At 44.4% G+C, this 22,651-nt stretch overlaps 8 protein-coding genes across 8 annotated transcripts; 5 read left to right on the top strand and 3 right to left on the bottom strand.

Annotated features, from left to right (window-relative positions):
- Positions 1 to 25: 25 nt before the first annotated feature.
- BDB00DRAFT_49950 (uncharacterized protein) lies at positions 26 to 2,071 on the top strand. Its single transcript, XM_053117612.1, has 4 exons — positions 26 to 99; positions 339 to 652; positions 814 to 1,275; positions 1,420 to 2,071. Exons 2-4 carry the CDS (start codon positions 496 to 498, stop codon positions 1,938 to 1,940), a joined length of 1,140 nt encoding a protein of 379 aa, XP_052983286.1. The 5' UTR covers positions 26 to 99; positions 339 to 495; the 3' UTR covers positions 1,941 to 2,071.
- A 131-nt stretch (positions 2,072 to 2,202) lies between these two features.
- On the bottom strand, positions 2,203 to 3,887 carry BDB00DRAFT_757323 (putative serine dehydratase domain-containing protein; the record flags this gene model as incomplete). Its single annotated transcript, XM_053118977.1, has 5 exons — positions 2,203 to 2,932; positions 3,045 to 3,105; positions 3,263 to 3,350; positions 3,474 to 3,572; positions 3,669 to 3,887. 5 exons carry the CDS (start codon positions 3,885 to 3,887, stop codon positions 2,203 to 2,205), a joined length of 1,197 nt encoding a protein of 398 aa, XP_052983285.1.
- A 494-nt stretch (positions 3,888 to 4,381) lies between these two features.
- On the top strand, positions 4,382 to 9,311 carry BDB00DRAFT_49969 (tRNA synthetases class I-domain-containing protein). Its single transcript, XM_053117613.1, has 18 exons — positions 4,382 to 5,236; positions 5,308 to 5,366; positions 5,442 to 5,697; positions 5,790 to 5,909; positions 5,982 to 6,130; positions 6,188 to 6,294; positions 6,362 to 6,454; positions 6,506 to 6,609; positions 6,696 to 6,782; positions 6,878 to 7,006; positions 7,106 to 7,245; positions 7,305 to 7,398; positions 7,485 to 7,850; positions 7,916 to 7,996; positions 8,071 to 8,199; positions 8,261 to 8,443; positions 8,521 to 8,762; positions 8,861 to 9,311. Exons 1-18 carry the CDS (start codon positions 4,556 to 4,558, stop codon positions 8,955 to 8,957), a joined length of 3,117 nt encoding a protein of 1,038 aa, XP_052983284.1. The 5' UTR covers positions 4,382 to 4,555; the 3' UTR covers positions 8,958 to 9,311.
- On the bottom strand, positions 9,108 to 12,525 carry BDB00DRAFT_868852 (uncharacterized protein; the record flags this gene model as incomplete). Its single annotated transcript, XM_053126516.1, has 4 exons — positions 9,108 to 9,228; positions 9,357 to 9,622; positions 9,701 to 11,784; positions 11,898 to 12,525. 4 exons carry the CDS (start codon positions 12,523 to 12,525, stop codon positions 9,108 to 9,110), a joined length of 3,099 nt encoding a protein of 1,032 aa, XP_052983283.1.
- Positions 12,526 to 13,652: 1,127 nt separating this feature from the next.
- On the top strand, positions 13,653 to 14,058 carry BDB00DRAFT_49891 (uncharacterized protein). Its single transcript, XM_053117606.1, has 2 exons — positions 13,653 to 13,964; positions 14,025 to 14,058. Exon 1 carries the CDS (start codon positions 13,747 to 13,749, stop codon positions 13,939 to 13,941), a length of 195 nt encoding a protein of 64 aa, XP_052983282.1. The 5' UTR covers positions 13,653 to 13,746; the 3' UTR covers positions 13,942 to 13,964; positions 14,025 to 14,058.
- Positions 13,996 to 14,513, top strand: BDB00DRAFT_49907 (uncharacterized protein). The gene has a single exon (XM_053117608.1). The coding sequence runs from the start codon at positions 14,092 to 14,094 to the stop codon at positions 14,389 to 14,391; it is 300 nt and encodes a 99-aa protein (XP_052983281.1). The 5' UTR covers positions 13,996 to 14,091; the 3' UTR covers positions 14,392 to 14,513.
- Positions 14,514 to 18,525: 4,012 nt separating this feature from the next.
- Positions 18,526 to 19,635, top strand: BDB00DRAFT_49829 (uncharacterized protein). The gene is made up of 3 exons (XM_053117603.1): positions 18,526 to 18,843; positions 18,933 to 19,080; positions 19,160 to 19,635. The coding sequence occupies exons 1-3, from the start codon at positions 18,683 to 18,685 to the stop codon at positions 19,463 to 19,465; spliced, it is 615 nt and encodes a 204-aa protein (XP_052983280.1). The 5' UTR covers positions 18,526 to 18,682; the 3' UTR covers positions 19,466 to 19,635.
- BDB00DRAFT_49870 (WD40-repeat-containing domain protein) lies at positions 19,583 to 21,802 on the bottom strand. The gene is made up of 5 exons (XM_053117605.1): positions 21,262 to 21,802; positions 20,984 to 21,118; positions 20,725 to 20,898; positions 20,388 to 20,629; positions 19,583 to 20,295 (listed from the first exon to the last, which is right to left on the bottom strand). The coding sequence occupies exons 1-5, from the start codon at positions 21,508 to 21,510 to the stop codon at positions 19,701 to 19,703; spliced, it is 1,395 nt and encodes a 464-aa protein (XP_052983279.1). The 5' UTR covers positions 21,511 to 21,802; the 3' UTR covers positions 19,583 to 19,700.
- Between the last annotated feature and the right edge of the window lie 849 nt (positions 21,803 to 22,651).

Below are 22,651 nucleotides of genomic sequence, written 5' to 3'. Positions count from 1 at the left end.
CATAGCAACAGCAATAGCAGCGGCAACGGCAGCAGCTCCAAGCACGACGATGCTGCCTTGGCCAACTATCTCTCAAACAAGCTTCGACTTGAACAACAGGCAAGTTCACTCTCTTTTATCTTGCTCTTTCCAGAAGCAACCAAGAGGAAGCCAGGTTGGTTACCAAATTAGGCAACCGAGGTTATTTTTAAAATCTTGCTCCTTTCTTCTTCCTTGGGTTATTCGTTGTTGTTCTCTTCTTCTTCTGCTCTCTCTCCCTCCCTCTCTCTCTCTCTCTCTATCTCTCTCTTCCTCTTTGGATCAAAGACAACTAAATGGTCGATCCGTACATTTCACAGAGTCAAAAAGACGCGTGGGCGTATCCTCAGTCGATGGTTACTATGACAGCAACCCCGCCTGGTGATTGGACTACTCAAGGTCACCCGCAACCAACAGCCAATAGCAACCCATACTACTACTACCCGCAGCAACAGCAACAGCAACCGCAACCGCATTATGAGAATAAGCATCAGCGTAGCAGCACCAATAACCACCCTCACAGACCTTCCTCGCGGCCACGTACGCCGAGCAATACCAGCGCAAGCCATGCGCCCGTTCAGATCCAGAAATCATCCTCGACACCCATCCCCTCCGCTAACAACTACAACCGATCGTCCATGCTGCTCAAGCAGCAGCAGCAACAACACTATGCTCAAGGACGTAGAGAAAAGTACAAGAAGCAACAGCACCAGCCGACCTATTCACCACAAGAGCGTCCTCCTTCTCTATCGTCAACCGCCTCCTCGGTTCCCTCACCAGCACCATCCCTAGAAGATTCGGGCCGACGATCCTCGGTAACCTCGGTATCGTCGGGCACGTTTTCGATCCGGTCAGAAATGTCGATAAACACCAAACTTTCATTATCCAAACGGCTGCGCAAAGTATTCAGCATGAGCCATCTGCGGTCCAAGGACAACCTTGGCATGCTGTCTGCTAACAACGGGTCCAACACATCGCTGGCTACTGTGCAAGAGTCAGACGTAGCACCGTCGCCGTCACCGTCGCCCTCGACTCCTTCTCGACGTCGCTCATTTGCGTCGCTTTCTGGACTGTTCCAGAAGCACGCAGCAGATTCATCACCGCCAAACCCGGCTGCTGCTCGCATGTCCTCCTCGAGCTCGGGCGACCTTCGCAAGATGGCTAAAAACCAAAGAAACGATAACAACAGCAAATCATCACGGCCAGTACTACGTGTTGACACTACTACTGAGGAGGCCGCAAAAAGGAACACTAGAGGTGAGTAATTACTCTTCTTGTGGTAGCTCTCTAATAACGACTTAAATGAACGCTATCTCTCCTTCTTTAACACTTTTATTAAAAAAAAAACAACTACACTATACTCACCACACACACACACCTTTCATTTATCCATCCATCCAGGACGAACCCCATCGTCAGCCGCTCCTGATTCTCCCAGCTCTGCACGATCATCTACCACCCGTCCACATCAGCCACGGTTCATGGGCCACAGCAGTGATGCCTTGCCTTCGCCCACGCCCTCATCGTCCTCTACGTCTTCAAGCCGACTACCACCGTCTGACGACGGATCTGACATGATGGTCCCGCCACCATCCGTCGGCTTGCACTATGGCCTACCTCTACACGGCTCACCACGTCTGAGACCCACAGCCGCATCGTCGTCAACCAGCTCACTGAACACAATGACCAACATCTCTTCGTCCACCCCAGATCGGCCCCGCAGACTGCAGTTTTGCCCAACCATCCAAGTGCACGAGACGTTCCCTGCAGCCGAATACGATCGTCGTTGCGATTCGAATGCCACTTGTCAAAAGCTGACTCCTTTGCTAGCCATGAAGATCAAGCAGGAGCTCAACGAGTTCAAACTGACAGACATGGAGGTCCATGTCGACAGTCGTCAATACACCCATTTCTTTTTGTAAAACCCCTTTCTCCTCCTCCCCTCTCGTTAACTCTCCAATTCTTTTCATTTTTACGCTCTTTTTCCTAGCGACTCTTTTAAAAAAAAACATTAAAACAACCCACCTTCATCCTCCCATTTGCCGTACTCAGTTTCCTTTCTTTCTGTTGCTCTTCCTCTCTTACTACTCTTTACAGCTTTTATTTTTTTTGTCCACTTTTTTCCTAATAAAAACAACCCAAAAACCTGTGTATATAGCGTGCTATTCGTCTTTTTTTTTTATGTTACCAGCCGCGCACAGGAAACCATACATCTACTACTTGATCGTTCCCATTCTCGACAATCAGATAATACAAATGACATGCAGCTGCCAAGCAGCAATGGTTCGGGAGAACACGAACAATATCACCCACGTGCTGCTGGGCGGCAGGTGATGATGATGATGATGATGCAAGTATGCCATGCTCTTGCGAAACCGACTGCAGCACGACACCTGTCGTTGTCACGCCAAATCCACCTTGTGGGGCGGTATCCTTGGAAAATGCGAGGGCGCCACCGTCAATAAGTGTCGTGTTTCTATCAGGATATCGGCTAGCGACTCGACACGCCACGGAGATGGCCACATCTTGCTCGGTGCACAAGCCAGTGGCCATCTGTTGTCGATCCAGTAACGAGTAAGCACCGGCGTGCACCTCGCTGATCCCTTGGAGCGCCTTGCTCACGCGTTCACTACTGTCGTGATGAACAATCGCTTGCACGGTGGGTGTTGCACCGATAGACAGATATGGAATGTCGATCCCTGCCTCCTCTAGAAATAGCGCCTGAAACTGGCGTGCACTGTTGCATTCTTGCTCGAGGTAGGTCAGGGCTTCTTCTGCCGAGCGCGCTTTGTACGAGTGGCCTGCATGTGCATAGAGGCCGTGCAATGTTGCGCAACTGGATGTGGCCAGCCGCTTCGCCAAGTTAAGAATTGCCTCCTTCTCAAAGGCACTATCCAATGGTACGCCCGCACGTCTAATTATATACACAATTTGCGTTACTATATGTCGTAAATATTACATATTACACGACGTATATGATATGTGGGTGATATGCAGCAGCGTGTGAAAGACAGATCATCTTTTACCCATATCCGCAGTCTATCTTGATGAAAACGCCAATTTTCTTCTGGTTGTGCGCAGGAGCGGCTTGGGAACAGTACTCCTCGATGGCGTCCAGCGTTTCAAGTCGATCTAAAGCAGTCGTTATTATGACTTATCAGTAAGCTTCTTCAAAGTAAAAAGTAACAACGGGTTATCTATAAATTGATCTATAGATGAGTTAAAATAGGAGGTGCTGTCGTACCAATGAAGATCTGAAACGCCTCGACTTGTTCTGCCAGTGCAAACGCCTCAGCAAACTTGTCTGGTGTAATGGGGAAGCCCAAGAGGACCTGGACTTGGCACATAATATCTTTTGTAAACAAATTCATGCAGGCTTCTTGTTGTTGTTGTTGTCTTGCTGCCGATCACCCAATCATAATTAATCATACCTGTTTGAGTTTTCCTTCGGACACTAGCTTGCTCGAAACCATTCGATGCGCCTCAGCCATTGTGGAAACGACAATAGCTTCCGTTTTGGCTCCCTCAAGCTGAAGTGCAGCCCCTTCAACTGCCTATCATTATAGAAACATTTCGCTTTAAGCCCCTTTTCTCTTTTCCCGTATTCTTCTTTTCCTCCTCGGACAAAAAACAGTTCTGTGTGTATATACCTTGTGGGACTTTACGTGCACGCGCACCTTGACATTGTGCTGTGCCTTAATGTTGCCCAGCCGTTCACAGTTACGTTTGAACACTGTACGATCGATAACTAAAGTAGGTGTACGTAATTCACTTATACGTTTGCCGACCATTGCTTGTCGTAATTGTTCTTGTTGCTCAGCAACAGCCGAGTAAAACGGCAAAAGTGGTGTCGTCGTAGAAATTGTCATTGGGGAAAACGCTCGAGTATGCATTTCGCTTGTACGTTTGGGGTAATATTCAAAGTCAACAACACCTTTGCAAAAATCAAGCTATTCCTGCTAAAGAACTCCTGACGAAGGAAAAATCTACCCTCAAAGCAAAAATAAAAAGGAACTGCTCTGGGACCTGAGTTGCCAGTGTGCAAAAGGACTACCCGGACGTTTCATCAGAAGAATCATAGTACGTATCTCCTTGAAGGCTATGCAAAAAGGCAACTGCTTCGCTCTTAACGCGTGTCCCGCGCATAGCTTTCGCGACAATCGATATTTTTCTCATTTCTCTAAATAAGTTCTGTACCGAAGAACATACAGTGAGAACTCACACAATTAGCTACAACGATATGGAGCACGAGGGTTTGTAGGAGGTGTGTTTGATCCACAATACAAAGCTACCACAACATAATCTTTGCTTAAAAGTTCTGGAGAAGCGTGGATTTAGGCTTCTATGATCAAGATCAAATGTATCGTAACAAGAAAGCGACCATTGAGAAAACTCAGATACAAGAGCGTATCGTGTTGACAGGTGCGTGTTTGACAATGGCGCTGCATCGATCGGTTGGTGCCCTTTTCTCCGCCGAGCAGCCAGCAGGAGCAGAAAAAGTGACAACAAATTATAACTTTCTATTTTCCATAAAAACATGTACCTCGCTACACGGAGGACATTGATCCGATCGCCTCTTCCGCATCGACGATTACTGAGCTCACTGCGTCCAGAAAAACCATTCCTCAGCTCATATAATGCAAAAGCAGTTGAGGAAGGCTGGTACGATTACTGGCAGAAAGAAGGGTTGTTCAAGCCGTCGTCTTCCAGCAACGGCATTAGTGACAGCAGCAGCAGCAGCAGTAGTGACAAGAAACAATTCACAATGATAACACCACCACCAAACGTCACCGGCTCACTACACATTGGACACGCTCTCACGCTCAGCATTGAAGACGCATTGGCACGGTATCGCCGCATGGCAGGCTACGACGTGCAGTGGATTCCAGGCACCGATCACGCTGGCATAGGCACGCAATCGGTTGTCGAGAAAATGATCATGCGTGAGCGACAACTGACGCGCCATGATATGGGTCGGGAGGCTTTTGTCAAGGAAATATGGAAGTGGCGCAACAAGTATGGTGACCATATCCTGAACCAAATGAAACGCATGGGCGCGTCTGTGGATTGGGATAATGTGTTTTTCACCATGGATTCGCCGCGCTATGAAGCTGTACAGAACGCGTTTATCCAGCTCTACAAGGATGGGCTCATTTATCGTGATACAAGGCTGGTGAACTGGTGCTGTGCATTGGAAACTGTCATTTCCGATATTGAGGTTTGTAGTCATAAATACACGTTGTCTCAACGCGTATTTGCTAAAAAGAAGGTTGCCTGTGTGGATAATAGATTGATTATAAAGAAATCGAAAGACGGACATTAGTACCGCTGCCTGGTCGACCACAAGGGTAAAAGAATAAGCAATTTGCAAAGTTAGGAACACAAACAGCATTATACTAAAAGGAAATACATATATTTTCTAGTGTCGAATTTGGTGTACTGCACCAATTTACGTATCCAGTGAGTGATCCAACGCCAAACGGGGTACAAGGTCTGACGGTATCCACGACACGTATTGAAACCATGCTAGGCGATTGCGCAGTAGCTATTCATCCAGACGATCCTCGATATAAAGAACTCCATGGCAAATATGTAATTCATCCTATCCACAAAAAGAAAATCCCCATCGTTTGTGATGAGCAATTAGTCGATATGGAATTTGGCACTGGCGCTGTCAAGGTAAAAAAGATCAATGCGTGAGTTTTAAAAACAGGATATTGTTGTCAGCTAAAATCGACTGATGCCCACGTTTACCAATATATGTATCCTAGATTACACCTGCTCATGATCCCAATGATTATGCTTGTGCCCGACGTCATAACCTACCCATTGTCAGCATTTTTGATAAATTAGGCCAACTCAATGAAGTTGGCGGTGTATCCGAATGGACTGTAAGCTTATTATTTTTTCGTGAACTGAATTTTGGATGAGGAAACAAGAAAAGGCTCATGAACACTAAATAGGGCACAAATCGCTTTGATCTTCGTGACAAAGTTGTGGACAAATTAAAGCAGCTGGGCTGCTACGACGGGAAGGATGAAAATCATCCTATGCGAATAGCATTATGTTCACGATCAGGCGATGTCATCGAACCACTTTTACAGCCGCAATGGTAAGTTTTGCATGTGAAAGTTATAAACAATAAGCTAAGAGGGATCTTCTCTTTTAGGTATGTGAGCTGCTCAGAATTGGCTGGTATATCCAAAAACCAAGTAGAGAATGGCTTGATGAAGATTCATCCAAGCAACCATGTCCAAGACTGGTACAGATGGTTAGGTAAGCTTATACACCAAGAAACTACTCAGTAGTAGCATCCTTTGATAATTAAGATACCCTTTTGTAGATAATATTCAAGATTGGTGTATATCGCGTCAGCTTTGGTGGGGCCACGAAATTCCAGCGTATCAAGTGAGACTTGACAGTGCTACGAAAAAAGGTAATAACATCTTCAGGTCTCTTTTGTACATGCCTAACATTGAATTCACAGAGCTTTGGGTTGTGGCACATGACGAAACATCCGCCCATAAGGAAGCTGGCGCTCTTATCGAAAAGGAGGGGCTTCCAAAAGACTCGAAATATGAGCTTGTCAAGGTAAATCAGTAGGGTCTGATACATGATAAAACTACATACTATTGGGAAATGTTATTTTTTAACTTAAGATTTTCGGCTTCTTTTAGGATGAGGATGTATTAGATACTTGGTTTTCGTCGGGGTTACTCCCACTATCTGCATTAGGCTGGACCGGTGCTAATTCTAGTGTTCCAGTAAGCTAAACCCTATTCATGAGGCCGGGCACACTGATCCACTATTTGCAACGTGTATTGATACGATTCTGGGATGAATTTTTTATTTGTTTTAGGCACGCTATCCTCTTCAAGTGATGGAGACTGGCTATGATATTCTGTTCTTTTGGGTAGCACGCATGGCTATGCTGGCAAACCACTTTGCAAAACAACCGCCATTTGAAAATATCTTTTTACATCCCATGGTAAAGTTTGTTTGAGAATTAGCTCATTTCTTTCAAACCCCAATTGTTGTTGTTATTTACTAAAACATATTATACGCTATATCTTAACTTTCCCTGCAGGTTCGAGATGCACAAGGCCGAAAAATGTCTAAATCTCTTGGCAATGTGATTGATCCACTCCATGTTATCGAAGGTGTTAGCCTCGAAACAATGCAGGAGAATCTAAAGAACAGCAACCTGCCACCCAAGGAAATCGAAAAGTATGGCTTGTCACAGAAACATTGGAAAACATCTCTAACTGGGTTTCCTTTCTTAATAGGAGTGTAAAGAATTTGCAGGATGAATATCCCTCGGGTATTCCAGCATGTGGTACAGATTCATTACGATTTGCCCTTATTGCATATACACAACAGGTAAATAAACAGACATAATGTGACCTTTGAAACAATGGTCAAAGATCTTTTAACGGTTTCATCCACTATCTAAACATACTATGTAGAGCCGACAGATCAATTTGGACATATCCAACGTCATACAAACCTCCCATTTCTGTAACAAGCTTTGGAACTTGTTCAAGTTTGGTTTTGGTCGTTTTGAAAAAGATGGATTCAGCAATCATCCCCGGGATAATACAGTGGAGTCATTACAAGATCTGGCCAAGAATATGAATCTATCGCTTGTCAATCGGTTCATCTTGTCACGCATGGCAGATACTGTTACTAAATGCGTTGACGGGTTTGAGAATTACCGTCTTAATGATTCGGCTGATGCTGTACGGCGTTTCATTGTCGAGGACGTATGTGATGTGTATGTCGAGTTCTCCAAGGCCACTCTCAACAAACCAGATCTTAAGCCGAGTGAAAAGGTAGACAGCTAAGACTTTTGAAAGGAGCAAAAGGAGACCATGTGTCTTACCTATGATATATTTAGGAGGCAACATTAGACATTCTACATGCTTGTATGGATGCATCCTTACGACTTGCGCACCCATTCATGCCATTCATTACAGAGGTATGCACTCAATGTAATTACTGCCACGATCGATAGTTATGATAACTTAAGTATTTTTTGGCTTTTGAAAAAAGGAATTGTGGCACCATTTGAAACAAAAGATACCATCCCCTGGCGATGCAAAAGCACTCATGGTAGAATCGTACCCTGCCATTGAACAACTTGCACCACTGCATAACAAGCAGGTTGAAACCCATTTTAAGGTATATAAAACAAATGATTTAATCATAAAGAAAAGAAAGTATTGATGGTACGGGTTAATAGGTTGTACTTTCCATCATCCACGCATCACGGTCTCTTCGGCAAGGACATCAAATCAGTATAGGCAAAGAACTCCCATTTACGATCTACTGCAATGACTACGAATTAGTTGAGCCACTGCGTTTATATATGAACGAAATCAAATCATTTGTGAAAGGATCTAAATTGTCGATCGTTGAAGAAGAGGTAAAGGATTTGCAGAGTCCAAGAATTCCTCGAAAACAAAATATTGATGTGTGGGATGTTTTTCTTTTCGATTGAAGATCACTGGTGACTGGACCGTGCGCGCTGTTCACGATAATTTGAAAATCCTGGTTCCTACCAACCACGTGGTCCGGGCCCAGCTCGAGCGGGGCGGTGATGTTGTCAAGAACATTGAGGGAAAACGAGGGAAGCTCAGTAAGAAGTTGGAAAAGGTCAAAAAGGACGCAGAAAAATTGGCTGCGCGGATGAATAAGGATGGGTACGCGGAATCGGTACCAGAGCAAATCAAGGAGAAAAACAGGTATGGAGGAGCAATTATTACGTCATATTTGAAAAAGACACTAATTCACAACAACAATGAGCTAAATTATATTAATAATGGTTACTATTTAATGATAGACAACGAGCAAGAGGATTTGAACTAGACATAGAAACGCTTGAAAATGATTTACGTCTGCTCAACAACCTGTATAAAGAAGCAATATATTCACGGTAATATAAAAAAGAGAGAGAAATAATTGTGTACAAAGAAAAAGAGAAATAAACTAGATTAAAAGAGAAACTAAAAAAAGGAGGGCGAGGAGAGATGGTATATAGTTGGAAGGAAGGTGAGAAATCTGGTATAGTTTGCTATGTATAGAGTGCTTCATCGATCTTCAGAAGGATGGAACAATGACGAGCCAGCCAAGGCGTAAAAACAGCCATCACAGACGCGAGACCATTCTGCCTTGGCGTTCTGTGCATCAAAGAGTGGGAGGCGGTTGCTGCTGTGTGTATTGCAAAAAATGTGACCACACCTAGATAGTTAAATGCAAACACAAAATCAGGATAGATGATATGGCGTGTGCTCTAATAAGTACCCGTCCACATGATTTCTCAGATAATATGTATTTACCTTCGGCAGTGGTGTCGCCGTGCAAGCCAGTCAAACCCGGACTTACATTGGATATGGGTTGATGGTGATGATGATGATGATGAATCGTCAGTATAGGAGAACTGGCAGCACTTTACTTGATCATCTTGGACCCATTGAGCACTGGGCATCAGCGTAAAGTGGCGCTTCCGATCTTCCCGTTCAATATAAAGGATGTATTGGTGGTAGTACACGGATATATCTGGACGATGCTGCTGCTGCTGCTGCTGCTGCTTTTGCATGAGATGCTGCATCAACACAAAAAGATAGAGTCAGTCTCAAAAAGGATATCATTTAAACATCAAAAAACAATGAGACAATATTACCTTTGGAAGCAGCCGGGGCTCAGTTGTGACACCAGTACCAGCAACAATGATGGTGCTCATCAATCCGTCGGGACCCACTTCGCACTTTACGATTTGACCGGTGCCAACACCACCACCGACCCACTGACTCACGTTCCAGCGGATTTGGGATACGGTGTCTTCGACAATTTCACTCCAGGGCTTATCGATCTCGTCTTCTTTTTCTTCTTCTTCTTCTTGCTGCTGCTCCTGCTGTTGTTGCTCTGGTTCTTTTTGATACGGCTCAGGGGACTCGGTCAGCTGCCTTGAATGATGTTTTTGTTCTTGTTGATGAGCTTGTTGTTGCAGCTCGTCTTCGGATGGCTCCGGTTCCTGTGTTTGATCATTTTCGGATCTTTCGACACATTGTTCCTGAGCAGGAGAATGTTCTTCTTGTTGTGAGTCCTCCTCATCATCTTCAACCTCGGAAGAAGAAGAAGAAGAAGAAGATGAAGAGCTTGTTGTTGTTTGTTGTTGTTCCTGTTTTGGGTCTCGGTCAGCTAAAGATGATGGTACCGAGGATGAGGAGGATGTCGAAGGAGACGATGGAGGCGGCGTGGTCAAGTCATGCTGTATTTGTTGTGGTGTTGTGTCTATTTCCTTTCTGTTGAATCCGTGCTCGCTGAGGAGACCCTCCATTTCAACCAGCATTTCGCGCTGTACCCTCACGAGGGTCTCGCACTCCTTGACCTGGACCTGGTACTGCTGGTCTCGAGACTTCTGAGCGTCTTCCATGGACTCGTGCGTCTCCAACATATGCGTTACGTGCTGTTCAGAGGTGATCAGGTCGTGCGCGAGACGCTCGAGCTTGTTGGAGTGCGTGATGCAGTTACCAATAAGTCGCATCCACTTTTCATTCGTCGAGTCTGGATTGGTAGTAGCTGCGGTTGCAGCTGCCGCACTGACCACTGCAGCAGCGGCTGCCATGGCAGCAGCACAAGTAGCGGCCGCTGTTGGCATAGTGGACCGATTGTTGCCATAAAGTTGCTGTTGCTGCTGTTGTTGTCTGATGAAGGCGACGGTAGTGTTTGGAATAGGTGTCAATGGCGGATCAATTAATCCGTCTGCAGATGCAATGCGCCGGTTGATGTTTGTTGTTTTAACACTTCCATTGTCTTCCGTCAGAGATGTGCGACTAAGTCTTCGCAGAGTGGATGCTTGCGGCTGCGCAACATCATACATGGAGCTGGATCGAGACAATGAGCGGCGATGGTCGGTATGGCTATTTGGATTACACGCAGTGCATTTGGTTCGTCTCATGAACCCAGCTGAAGCCAGCCAAGCAGGGTGCTGAGTCGTTTTAGTGGTATTGTTGTGGTGGCATGCGGATTGGACGGTTCGTAGACTCGAAACACTGCTGCGACGCGACTCGATGCTGCCGATGGAGATGTCACTATCTAGCATACGCGAGCTCAATCTCGAACAAGTTTCACTTGGCGCTTTGATGACGGTCGAGGCAGTGGTAATGGTACGGGGTGTTTCAGCTGGATGATGCTGTTCAAAATAGGAATCTTGTTGTGCTGCAGAATGCTCTGCACATGCTGCAACGGAGGGCGCTCCGACAATTGCGGTTGCAGCTTTGTCAGCTGGTGGTGCTGGCGGCGCCGTTGCTGCTGTGGCTGCTGCTGGTGCTACTGGCACTGCTGATTTGACTGTTGCGGTTGTGCCCGCAGGGCGTGCGGGGACATTGGTTTTTGGCTTGAGCGTAGATGAATTGGAAATGGATCTATCTGGTGCTTCGGTCTCCTGATGTGCAGTGTTTGTGCGTTGTTGTTGTTGTTGTTGTTGTTGTTGTTGTTGTTTCGCCAATGTAGCAAGCCTTGAGTCGTGTTTGTCGTGCTGATGCTGCTGCTGCCGTGGCATGTGATTGGGATGATGAGATTTTGCTCGTGTTATTGCTGATGTTGATGATGATGGGGGGATGATTGAGTTCCTGCGTAGACGAGGTGAAGGTTGAGCAGAAGATGATGACGGGCTGGGGATGGCTGGAGAGGAAGGACGTCGTAAGCCAAACCAGTTACTGGAGTTCTTTGCACTGGCATCATTGGCACTGGTATTGTTTGTACCTGTATTGCGTTTATGTGTGTTAAGCCACATTTAGCAAGTGCCATTCAGGAGAGAAAGAAAATCTTTTATAGCGAGGCTATTATCATAGATAAAAAAACAGGCTGTACGCTACCTAGCTTTGAATAGGATGTTGATTTTGCTACTGTTGACCCGGATGGTTTTGGCGTGGCTGGCTGCGTAGCATTTGACAGTGTCATCATGCTGTTCCGCCGACGCGCCAAAATATTATTGATAGTACCATTGTGCTGGGAAGAAGATTTCGGTGATTCCGCGTTGGTGGTCTTATTGTGAAAAGATGGTACCACCTTGGCGAGACTCGATGCGGTTGCCCTGGTCAGCGATTGGCGTCTCGACATGTTGCTGCTCGTCGATTTCCTGTCGCTGGAGCTGCCACTGCTGGTGCTGCTTGCACTGGTCGATTGCGACGGCCGGCGAAGCATCATGTTCGAGAAGCGTTTTCTGGTGCTGGTACTAGTGCTGGTGGTAGTGGTAGTGCTGCTTACGGTTGCGGTGCTGTTGCGGCGGGAGCGGTTGCCGCCACCCTCAGGAGCAGTCAGCGCCGCCGCAAGCTTGCTGTGTTGCGAGACGGCGGAAGCGGTAGTCATGGTGATGCTACGTTTTCGGTGGGCTGATGATGACGACGGTTGTTGTAGTTGTTGCTGTTGTTGCGTAGGACGAAGAAAGGTGCTGTTGCTGCGAGACGGATGTGGGCTATGGGCCAACACTTCTGCTGGAGGCATGTTGCACTAGGGTGTGTTGAGGAGAAACAAAAGTGAAAAGGAAAGGAAAAGAGGGAAAAATGGAAAAAGGATGCGTGCGCCGTGAGTTACCGTCAGTTTTATATAAGCTGTGCTGCTGCTGCTGCTGCTGCTGCTGCTGCTCACTTGAAGGCAATCCCATTTCTGCAGCTCAAACAGAACAAAAAAGGTTCCGCAACTCATGCCTAAAACAGCGAGTGTGCGTCTCATCTTGGCTTTTTAATTTCAATGCAAAAACAAGAGACAGACACTATGAATAGTAGCAGCAGCTTCCTCTTCTTCTTTAATTGCCATTATGTCTCATATCCCACTTTACTGGCGCTGCTACTGACCCTCTTCTTGCAAGGCAGGAGCAGTGTTCTCTCAGAGAGTCGTCCAGGCAACAACAAAAAAGAAAAAGTTCTCCTTGAAACTGCGTGAGCTGACTTGTCCAAATAAGGCAGGCGCGACTACTGCATTGGGTAACAGAGCGAATGATTTTGAAGGTTTTATCCCGTTAATTGGCTGCATCATGAGGTTAATTTTTCTTGGTTTTTTTGGCAAGTGTTCCAGTCGATCCTTCCATCGGTTTTATTGTTGTGTCCAGCAGCAACAAGAAGAAGAAGAAGCAGCACAGAAAAAGACATCGTTCCACCTTGGTTTCTTACCTGCCCTTCTCACAACCCCCACCGCTCGTCTCGCCCTGGGGTAGAGTCCCAAATTTGAGTTCGAATGGATGCGCCCTCCCACATTTTGCATCCCTGACAATCCCAACCTCCTGAATTCCTCTTTGCTCCGTCCGACTGTTGCTCCTCCACACCTTTTTTTTTTTTTACTACCCTCCCCCAAAACGATTACCCCGCTTTTGCATCTGCTCCAAGGTCGGTAACTATCATCAGGGTCCAGCCAATCAATCAGGTGGCGAGAACCCAGTAAGATGCAAGGGTGGCGATTTCCTCAGTACTCTTGTCTCTTTTTTTTTTTGGAATTAAGGAGAGAACATCTGTACCTAACTGGGGGGGGGGAAGACATCATACGTAATACTAGTAGTAATAGCTAATGTATATATAATCTGTACATGCGCAAAAAGAAGCTCGTGGACGTGTGTGCGTGTGTGTGTGTTTGTGTTTATGTGCCCCCGCCCCTCAACATTTAATTCCTTCAAGAACAACATACAATGTGACGACAATACACAAACAATGGGGAATTTTTCCAGCTTACAAAATGGTAGGTGTTTTAGGTACATCGCAATTACACCCGCTACATCATTGGTACCACAAATCGGGATGCCTCTTGTCGTGTCCCGATCCACCGTCCAGGCATCAAACGCTAAATTCTTCCAAAACATCGTCTACAAGAAGAGGTCACTTAGTATGTGCACATCATCGACCTATACGAAAGACCTCAAATAAAGATTGATAACGAAGAAATCCATATGTGCGGTAAGTAGCTAGTATGCTCATACTACAAACTAAAGGGGGCTTTCTCTAACAGCACCAAAGCTTAAATCATGGTGGCGAAAACAGGATCCATCTATTGGCTTGACCGCAATCAATAAACACTCCCTCTATGAGAAGAAACGTGACAAAACTTCTAAAAACCCAAAGGTCTTTTAAGGCTATTCGCGCAATAATGATCAAGATACTCTGCTACCATTGCGGAGGTGTGTGTGTATATGCTGATGCAGTTATCATGATAGTAAGTAGTGCCTGCTGTATTGTGAGAAGATCCAAACAAGTATGCTCTTCTCCTTTTCTTCTAAACCTTATGTACTTTGGCGCGTGCCAAGTTTTTTCTTTCCATCCGGAAAACCGTACGAAGAAAACGTATTATGCAAATGGCTCGTTGACCGCATATTTCTACGAATAAATTACATTTATCTGATAGCGTAAACAGCTATAGATAGAACATGTAGTAGCTGATTCTGGATTATTAAAAAAAATGATACCTGTTTTTATTACCATATACAGTAAATGGGTTCTATCATCAAGCCTTCTAAAAATAGTGCTTTTTCTGATATCACCCATTGTCGAGCTGAGTCACGCACTACTGAAGGAGGTGTGGCACGCCAACGGGAAAAAAGAGTCCTCGATTATTGTACACTATGAAACTCAGGCGAAGAGGGCTCAAACATTACTTCAAAAAACAAACATGATACTTCTACATCCTTGTAGAGTAAATAAGCCCTTTTCAGTGTTTGTTAAGTAAAAGATGATGGTGATCAACCAGAAAAGTAGTAGTAGCAAAGGCAGATAATTTTAAATTTGACGTGATCTGCATATCTCTGGGCATCGGTCAATTCGAGCAGATTCTATGTGTGAAAGCGCAACATTTGGGGGTCCGGTGTCTTATGTAGTTGAATTACTCATTCCCATAGGTCTTTTATTCCCTTTCAGCAGCATTAAGACCCTGATGCATAGTTACACGGCCATCATTCGGGGAAACCCGACATACATTATGCTTTCCGTCTAATGTATATTACAAGACTGAGAGAGGAACCTTTCTCAATAGCATCCGAAACGCTTACATATGCAAAACGTATGCCTGCTGCCGCCGCTGCCGCTTTTGCTGCTGGTGGGCCACCCCCTTAGCCAGCTGCATGCATGCGTGCAGTTGGCTTCATCCCACACATCACACAGCACATGTTGCTATTAGATACCAATGGTGCCACTGTTCAATCATAGCGTCAAACATACATGATCCTTCATTGTACATCTTTAATTAAGGCAGGTGATGGTGATAATGAATAATGATGATAGTGAAGATAATCATTTAAACTTATCATATGTCCCGTTACTATTTATTTACTATTCTTACATACAATACTCAGGTAATTATTTCATTAAGAACCTAGTGTCCACAAATCTATGGGTAGGGCATGTTCAGATATAAAGGGAACTCATTGTCCATGGGTGCTTTTATTATCAATAGGCGATATTCTGCAAAAAGATTACATATTCTGCGGCGGGTCAGGAAACAAAAGGTGCACTGTCAATATTAATGTAGCATTCAAACTTGACCACCAATCGATGAAAGCTGCACTACAAGCCTGATCATACTTGGACACACATCATTTCACTAAGTCTGATCTCTTCTCTCCGTTATGAATGCAGAATATCACGATCCTTCGATCCTCCTCATCCTTTCAGTACTATAGATATGCTTCACTTCACTAGATCAGTAAGTAATATTGTAGTCTCTTTAGAATGACCAAGTTAGATGCTCATCTGTTAAGATTTTATTGTAGTAGATATAGTGCAAGTGAAAGATATATATGCCTTATGTGAATTTGTGTGTGGTGTTTCAGGACAAATTCATAATCATCACTGGGCTTCTGCTTTCATTTCTCGATATATCGACTTTAAACTGTTAAGAGCTTCGCGTACATTATGCAATAGCCTTATTTACGACCTTTCTCGATAATCTTCTTTCGATTAATCGTTCCGTGAGTTTTCATAGATGACTTCTTTTGCTGCGTCCATACGTATCTGTTAATCTTTACTCAGGCTCAACATTTCGTAAAATAGCAGCTGTTTTACGGCTTGCACTCGACTTATCACTGCTGGTAGATCCAACAATGGAGGCAACATTAATTACGTAGGGCGTGGGCGTTTGCACTTTTGTATTGCTCACACTGTCACTTGTAAGATCTTAATTCTTACATTTTATCTCAAAGTATCCCTCTCCTGCAAAGCTTTTTGTATCCGTTTAAATTATTCATGTGTTTCATCATAAAATTGTTTAGAACATGCACGGTACTGTCAAGTTAAAAATATTGTTTTATGTAGACCTTTCGTGATAGTAGAGTGAATCATCCTCATTGTCGGGTCGTCGCCAAAAAATTGTTATCATCAATCTTGAAAATACTGCTACTGCTACTAACTGCCACCGAAACTTCCGCTGTAGGCGTTCATAGTGTTAAAGCACTTGTGTCGTTCGATGATGGATGACTTTATGATAGCACCAAGTGCTTCTGGGCCCAGTAAGAGGTGGGAAGCTGCTTTAAGAAGGCCACCTTTGCAATTTTCAAGAGCAAGCGCTCGTAATTGAACCTGTATATAGTTGTTACAGCGATTGGCTTTACTTGGTTGTAGCTGCTTTCAAACGTCATTGGCGTACTTCATCAGGTGGCGGAATATATGCCTTGTCGAAAGGTCTGAACATCACCTAGGTTTGGCAGGCAGTCTTGTTTAATCCAACATATATCCACTCCACAAAGCTTGCGTCATCTGTGTCGTCTAATGCGCATTTCATTGTGAAGGGATAAGTGGATCCGCATACTTGAGAAAAGATGTTCGTATAACTCGCTGTAGGACTTTCAGTGTTCCTAACAATGTACTCTGAGCGCCTTTGACATACTTCAGAAACATTGATCGTCATTTCAGCAAACTCAGATAAGCTGTTCTGGTATAGTTCTCGTTTTATGCATCAGTGAATCGTAGTATTTGTGAAATAAAGACTGTGAACAAAACAAATATCTGGGACAAGAAACAAAACGCAAAGGAGAGTGTGCGTTTGCTGACAACATCTTCTTTTTTGCATCACCGTCATCTTTGCCGCCAGAAGTCAGCATTTGTTCCCAGCAGTGCTCCGATATTCCAGATCCTAGAAATGTCCGAACCTCTAAAACTTTCGTAAGAGTTTCTGCTCATTATATGTATATACAGTAGTTACTTGACCTGAAATCCGCTGCCTTTTTTCTTAATCTTGATTGAGGCGCGAAGTTAGTATCATTCATTCTTACCTTATAATGCGCTGTAGCACGAAAATAGATAATCGGAAATTACGCTTTGCAATCTTTACGCATGCTATGACGTGTAGTGGATACGATTTATTCTGATCGGACCCTGGGCGAGACAAAGCACCACATTAGAGTCCAATCCAAGCTTACCCCGCTTAAGAACATCGTCACAGCTTTTATGGAGACTGGTGGTTATTGTTTTTCAGCGTGTATGATATTTCGAGGTGAATCAATAATTAGACAGAGATTGAATAGTCTTGAAGTCAATATGGTGAAGAATGTATATGTTACTAAAGCTCAATGGTCAGAGGGACGATTTGAGGATGACAATACTTTTAAACTTCTTCATTGTGCTATTGGAAAGGCAATATGAACAAACATTGAGATAACACAAATATGGGATTATCATTGGCCAACATTGCATGTACGTGATAATTGGCGATAGATACACTGCATAATGTTTTGCTAATTTTAAGCCAAGACATATACAATTTACACCCCAATCGTTCATTATTTATTTAGTGAACTGAAACAGGTTAATTATACTGCCTTTGATACGAACCCCTTCAGTTCAAGTCTTGGCGGTCGGCAATATATAGAACGCGAGGGTTGTGTGTGTGCGTTTTAAATTGCTCGTTTGGTTTGCCGCTCAGAATCTCCAGTTGATCACCTAATCAGGTGGAAGGTCGCGAATGCAAACACGACCCGATTTGGGATCCAATTACCTAAAAAAGACAAGAGTGTATTTGAAAGAGAGAGATTTCAGGGCAAGCGAATAGCGTGTGTAAATGGGCAACTAATATCTTCTCTCTTTTTTCTTTTTTTCTTGTTGTACCTTATATACTTCCTCACATAGTATGGAGTTTGAAGAAGTCAGGAATTTGATTGAATTGGGCCATGTTCAAGCCGCGTCATTGTCAACTACCTCATTACAGTGGCGACATCCGGCATTGGTTCAGCCGTTTATAAATTCGTTTCCTCGACAGCAGCAACCACCAGCACCCCCACCACCACCACTGCGACGACGGGGAAGAGGACGGCAGCAGCATTATCATTATCAACAACAGCAACAACAACGACAACGACAACTAAGCACTCCTGCTGCTACTGCTACTCCTGCTGTTAACAGCAAACGGCCAAATCCTATTCTAGGGGTATCGCGTCTTATGAATAGCGTACGTCGGCTGAAACGAAAAGACTCTTCTGGCATCAGCAACAGTACGACCACTGCTGAAGTCTATCGCCGGGCAGCACAGTGTAATTAACTTATTCGTGCGTGTGTGTGGGCGAGTGCATTGACCCCCTCTTTTTTCCTTTGTTTACTTAGTATCACCCGAGTATACAGCATATACCGAGGTATCCGAATTAACCGACGCAGCATCACATCGGCCACGAATCAAAAGAAATACCAAGAAAAACATGTGGTCATCGTCATCATCATCTGCAGCGCCATCAACACCTGAGGTCTCGTGCGACCTGCATGAAATCAAATCCCAGATGCAAAACTTTGTCGTACCTACTGATTGGTACCCTACTGGGTCCCAAGCGCCCTGTTTCGACCATGAAAGCATCGCCTCAATGTACGTAATTACTAGTAGCAGTAGCCGTAATGCTAGTCAAGTCGAACATCTTAATGTCTAATAACCTAGTTTATGGATATATGGTTTAGAAACGCACAGAAACTCGTAGGTCATTTAAAAGAAGGCATTTCTCGATTCGAATACCTGATACATTTGGAAGAGCAAAAGATTGAATCAAACAAAGCAGAGATCACAGAATACATGGAGAAGCTTAAGTACCTCGACGCTCAAACTGAAGTAAGAAAGAAGAATAATTTTGCCAAGATACACGTACATTTTGTGTAACACTTTTACTTACTCCATTTAACGAGTATAGCGCGTCAATGCAGCCGTCACTTTTGGACGACTCGATGGCGTTATAAATTTGAAATCCATGTTGAAAGAAACTGATGATCGAGTCCCTCAACTTCAAGTTCTACGAGAGCAGCATGAGCGGATCACGACGTCGATTGAAGGATTTAGCAAGAGCATGAGTATGGCGGATCGGCTCGAGATCCTGCAAGCGCAAGCTCGTACGACCACACGGACCGAAGCCGTATGGGCCCGAGTCCGGCACTGGGGCCCGTTCATCACCATTGTCACATTATCCATGATCTTTGTCCTGCTGGCGACTCTTCGATAATAGACATTTTGAAACTCTCTTCCCAAATCTCTAATCTCTTTCCAGACCCACCTTTTGATACCTATAATACACCCCCGTCACCTTGCGTATATACCCGGGCCCTTCGCCTCAGATACACCCTCATCCTCACCCATTTCTGACACATAACAAGCATTCTTTCATATGTACACATCTACAATTTTACTTTTTTTGAAACACGTAATCACGGTCTTTTGTTTGTTCTTTTTGTTTTCTTTCATACGCGCAGCGCCTGCACTGTTCTTCCGAATCCAATACCAATCCAGTCAGGCACGCCTTTACTCCATGAGAGTGAACTGACTTCAGATCCAGCAGAGTACGCTAAAATGGGATCCTGGATAGATCGTGGGGTATGTTGGCTATATCGCTGCTGTTGATGATACTGTTGTTGTCGTGAATGATGCGAGTTGTGTTGATGTTGCTCAGCTGCCGCTGCTCCAGCGCCGCCTCCTGCTCCTCCATTGTTGATATCCCATACAAGCACTTGTCCGTCATCCCCGCCAGTGCACAGTTGCCCGGCCTGGCTCGGAGACCAGCTGATTCCGTTAATACTGCCCTGGTGGCTCTTGACGAGTTCTGCGGTGGGTGTGCTTGGGTAACGGATATCGAGGACGAGTACGGAGGAGGAATCCATGTGGAATGTTGCCAGTAAATTGGTGTTGTTGCGGTTGAATTGTAGACGCAAAAGTGGACATGTTGCTGCATTCACCATGTTGCCGTTGCTGCGTGCACCAGGAGTGCTATGGTTATTACTTCCTCCACTCGCACCGTTGGGTGCTGCTTCATACAGGATCGTCGAATGTTCTAGCGATCTATGTCGATAATGCAACCCACCCATTTGTTAGTAAAACAAATGTTTCAACTGTTGTCATATGCAATCTATAGTAAAGGACGTTATAGTCACCTCAAATCAAACAATCGTACAGAACCATCCGCACCCACACTTGCAAATATATCCGGCGATCCATGCATAAACGCCACATCATACACATCGCTGTCATGAGCAATGAGCTGTGTTTTTGCCTGATTTGTCTCGACGTTCCACACTGTACATGTTGTGTCGATACTTGATGTCACTATTAATGATGGATCTGTCTCGTTCCAATCAAACGATGTCAATGGTGCACAGAAGTCTGTTTGTTTTGTCTAGACAATGAATGGTGGTTTCCAAAATTAACCTCTCATCCCTTTTTTTAATAAAGTGTATTATATAAAAAAACCCCCCATCGTGTATATCTTACGTTTGCTAGCTCGGCCTTTTTCACGAGCTGCTGCATGTAATAAGGTGGACTGTTTCGCCCACTCGAGCTGTTGATGGAGTTGCTTGTCGTTCCGTACCGTGGATGATCCACCAGTTCCCATATTCGCAAAATATCACCCGTTGTAGCAAGAAGATCTGAGCGCCAGGAATCGCTCTAAATGATTACCATACACACGTTTAGCCCTTCATCCTTATTTCCATTTCTCCTGGCATTAGCTCTTTCCCCTAAAGAAACTTACTCTCCAAGGTTCCCATAACACCCTCGTTGTTGGATAATGTACACCCGCTTCTGCGACTACTGTAAAGTCAGGCGTGGGCTGACCAGAGTATACATTGGCTCCTTCAAGCGTATCAGTGCGTGCAATCACTTGTAGCTAATTACGAAACATCGATTATTTAAACTGGTATCTGTGTGTATCTTCCTAAATTTGTATGGGAACTCTAAAGAGGATCGAAAACGGGTGGACCCGACGGAAGGGGGGAGGGAGTACAGACATATTTGGTTATACAATCATACCTTGTTGTTACTTTCTTCAATGAGACTTCCAATGGCCATCCGAAACCCTTTCCGTTCATGAGGCACTTTACACCAGTCCAGCGCATACAAAGGCCATGGTGCGTCGTATTGATATATCTCTTTGGACGGCAATGGCTGTGCATTTTGCGGCGGAGGAGGTGGAAGATGGGAGGAATGTGCAGGTGCTGACTCAGATATACCGGATGGCTGGCCATAACCGTATGGGTAACGTCGAGAATGATTGTCCATGATTTGGTTTTTTTCGTTAGAGTTTATAATTGTTGGTGTCGTCGGCTATATTCTGCTCTTAATCCCAGAACTCCCTCGAATTCAGGCGTAGACAAAAGCGGTATGTGTATGTATGTTTTAGCTAAGTGGGTTTCGAATGTACGAGGGAGTAGAGGTTGGGTGTGCGTAAGAGTATGTGTGTGTGTGTGGTGAGGAGAGGAAAGAGAGAGAGACAGAGAGAGCAGTAAAGTGGAAGAGGAAGCGCGCCGGATAAAAAGGTCAAGGGTTTTGCTTGCTGCTTATCCAAATTTTCCCACTGCTTGCTCAACACCCCGCTTAGTTGGCCTATACTATTATTAAGGTTCTTAAGCTATCAAAGCTGTCACTCCCAAAAGCGGCATGTTTGTTTTTAGGAAGTTTGAGGTTGACAAACAAGGAATTTGCTGCTGTTGATTGTTTTGTTTATTTCGGCTGTTTGATGTATATACTGGGGAGATTTAGTGGGATGGTAATAGTTCTGACATGTTAAATCCATCGCTATTATGTACTTAGTTACGTCCCTTTTGTCTGTTGCTATGGTTATCTCTTTTAGCTCACCATGACAACGACTAACCACACTTTGAATTTTGAAGCTCGAACTGATACAGTACAATATCCACGGATATTGATTTTAATTGAGAAAAAAATGGTTGATTAGCTGCTCATCACTACTTAAAAAAGCCATCTATATATAGATATTTATAGTTTGTGGATAGCTCTTTTTTCAAATATCGCCACTGCAATTGAATGGAACTATGATAGGAGCAGTTTCAAACAACAACCTGCGTGTGTATCGTAGCGGCTCAAGAAGGAAGCACCTAGTACGTTGTACATACATCATGCAACTCGGTACAACATTCAAATTAGACCCAAATCAATGTACGGCCCATTTTTGCTTCAAAATCTAGTTATTGACACTATATGCAGTAATGGCTGTCAACTTTGCGCTAGGAGAAACGTAGAGGATCTTATATAATTGCTGGTCCAAAGGACCATTGAATCCAAGATTTACGTTTCAAATATGTAATAGTGTGTGCCATTGGAGTCGTTAAGTTTTCTATATTTTGATAACAGAGATAGTATGAACTTTTGATTGCTACCAAACTTATATAATCATAAAATG

This window comes from Zychaea mexicana (genome assembly GCF_025766255.1).
Source record: "Zychaea mexicana strain RSA 1403 chromosome Unknown BDB00scaffold_11, whole genome shotgun sequence".
NCBI lineage: Eukaryota > Fungi > Mucoromycota > Mucoromycetes > Mucorales > Lichtheimiaceae > Zychaea > Zychaea mexicana.
Note: the sequence above shows the minus strand (reverse complement) of the source record. Positions and strands in the feature narration are given on the sequence as shown.

Excerpts from the sequence above, each read along its gene's own strand:
- BDB00DRAFT_49950 (XM_053117612.1), top strand. The coding sequence starts at position 496 with ATGAGAATAAGCATCAGCGTAGCAGCACCAATAACCACCCTCACAGAC. Across the intron at positions 653-813 it reads GCTAACAACTACAACCGATC|ATTCGGGCCGACGATCCTCG; the intron begins GTCCATGCTGCT and ends CATCCCTAGAAG. Across the intron at positions 1,276-1,419 it reads CGCAAAAAGGAACACTAGAG|GACGAACCCCATCGTCAGCC; the intron begins GTGAGTAATTAC and ends CCATCCATCCAG.
- BDB00DRAFT_49969 (XM_053117613.1), top strand. The coding sequence starts at position 4,556 with ATGTACCTCGCTACACGGAGGACATTGATCCGATCGCCTCTTCCGCAT. Across the intron at positions 7,997-8,070 it reads TCATGCCATTCATTACAGAG|GAATTGTGGCACCATTTGAA; the intron begins GTATGCACTCAA and ends TTTTGAAAAAAG. Across the intron at positions 8,200-8,260 it reads AGGTTGAAACCCATTTTAAG|GTTGTACTTTCCATCATCCA; the intron begins GTATATAAAACA and ends ACGGGTTAATAG.
- BDB00DRAFT_49891 (XM_053117606.1), top strand. The coding sequence starts at position 13,747 with ATGGTAGGTGTTTTAGGTACATCGCAATTACACCCGCTACATCATTGG.
- BDB00DRAFT_49907 (XM_053117608.1), top strand. The coding sequence starts at position 14,092 with ATGAGAAGAAACGTGACAAAACTTCTAAAAACCCAAAGGTCTTTTAAG.
- BDB00DRAFT_49829 (XM_053117603.1), top strand. The coding sequence starts at position 18,683 with ATGTGGTCATCGTCATCATCATCTGCAGCGCCATCAACACCTGAGGTC. Across the intron at positions 18,844-18,932 it reads CATGAAAGCATCGCCTCAAT|AAACGCACAGAAACTCGTAG; the intron begins GTACGTAATTAC and ends TATATGGTTTAG. Across the intron at positions 19,081-19,159 it reads ACCTCGACGCTCAAACTGAA|CGCGTCAATGCAGCCGTCAC; the intron begins GTAAGAAAGAAG and ends TAACGAGTATAG.
- BDB00DRAFT_49870 (XM_053117605.1), bottom strand. The coding sequence starts at position 21,510 with ATGGACAATCATTCTCGACGTTACCCATACGGTTATGGCCAGCCATCC. Across the intron at positions 21,119-21,261 it reads TTGAAGAAAGTAACAACAAG|CTACAAGTGATTGCACGCAC; the intron begins GTATGATTGTAT and ends TTTCGTAATTAG. Across the intron at positions 20,296-20,387 it reads GTACGATTGTTTGATTTGAG|ATCGCTAGAACATTCGACGA; the intron begins GTGACTATAACG and ends TTATCGACATAG.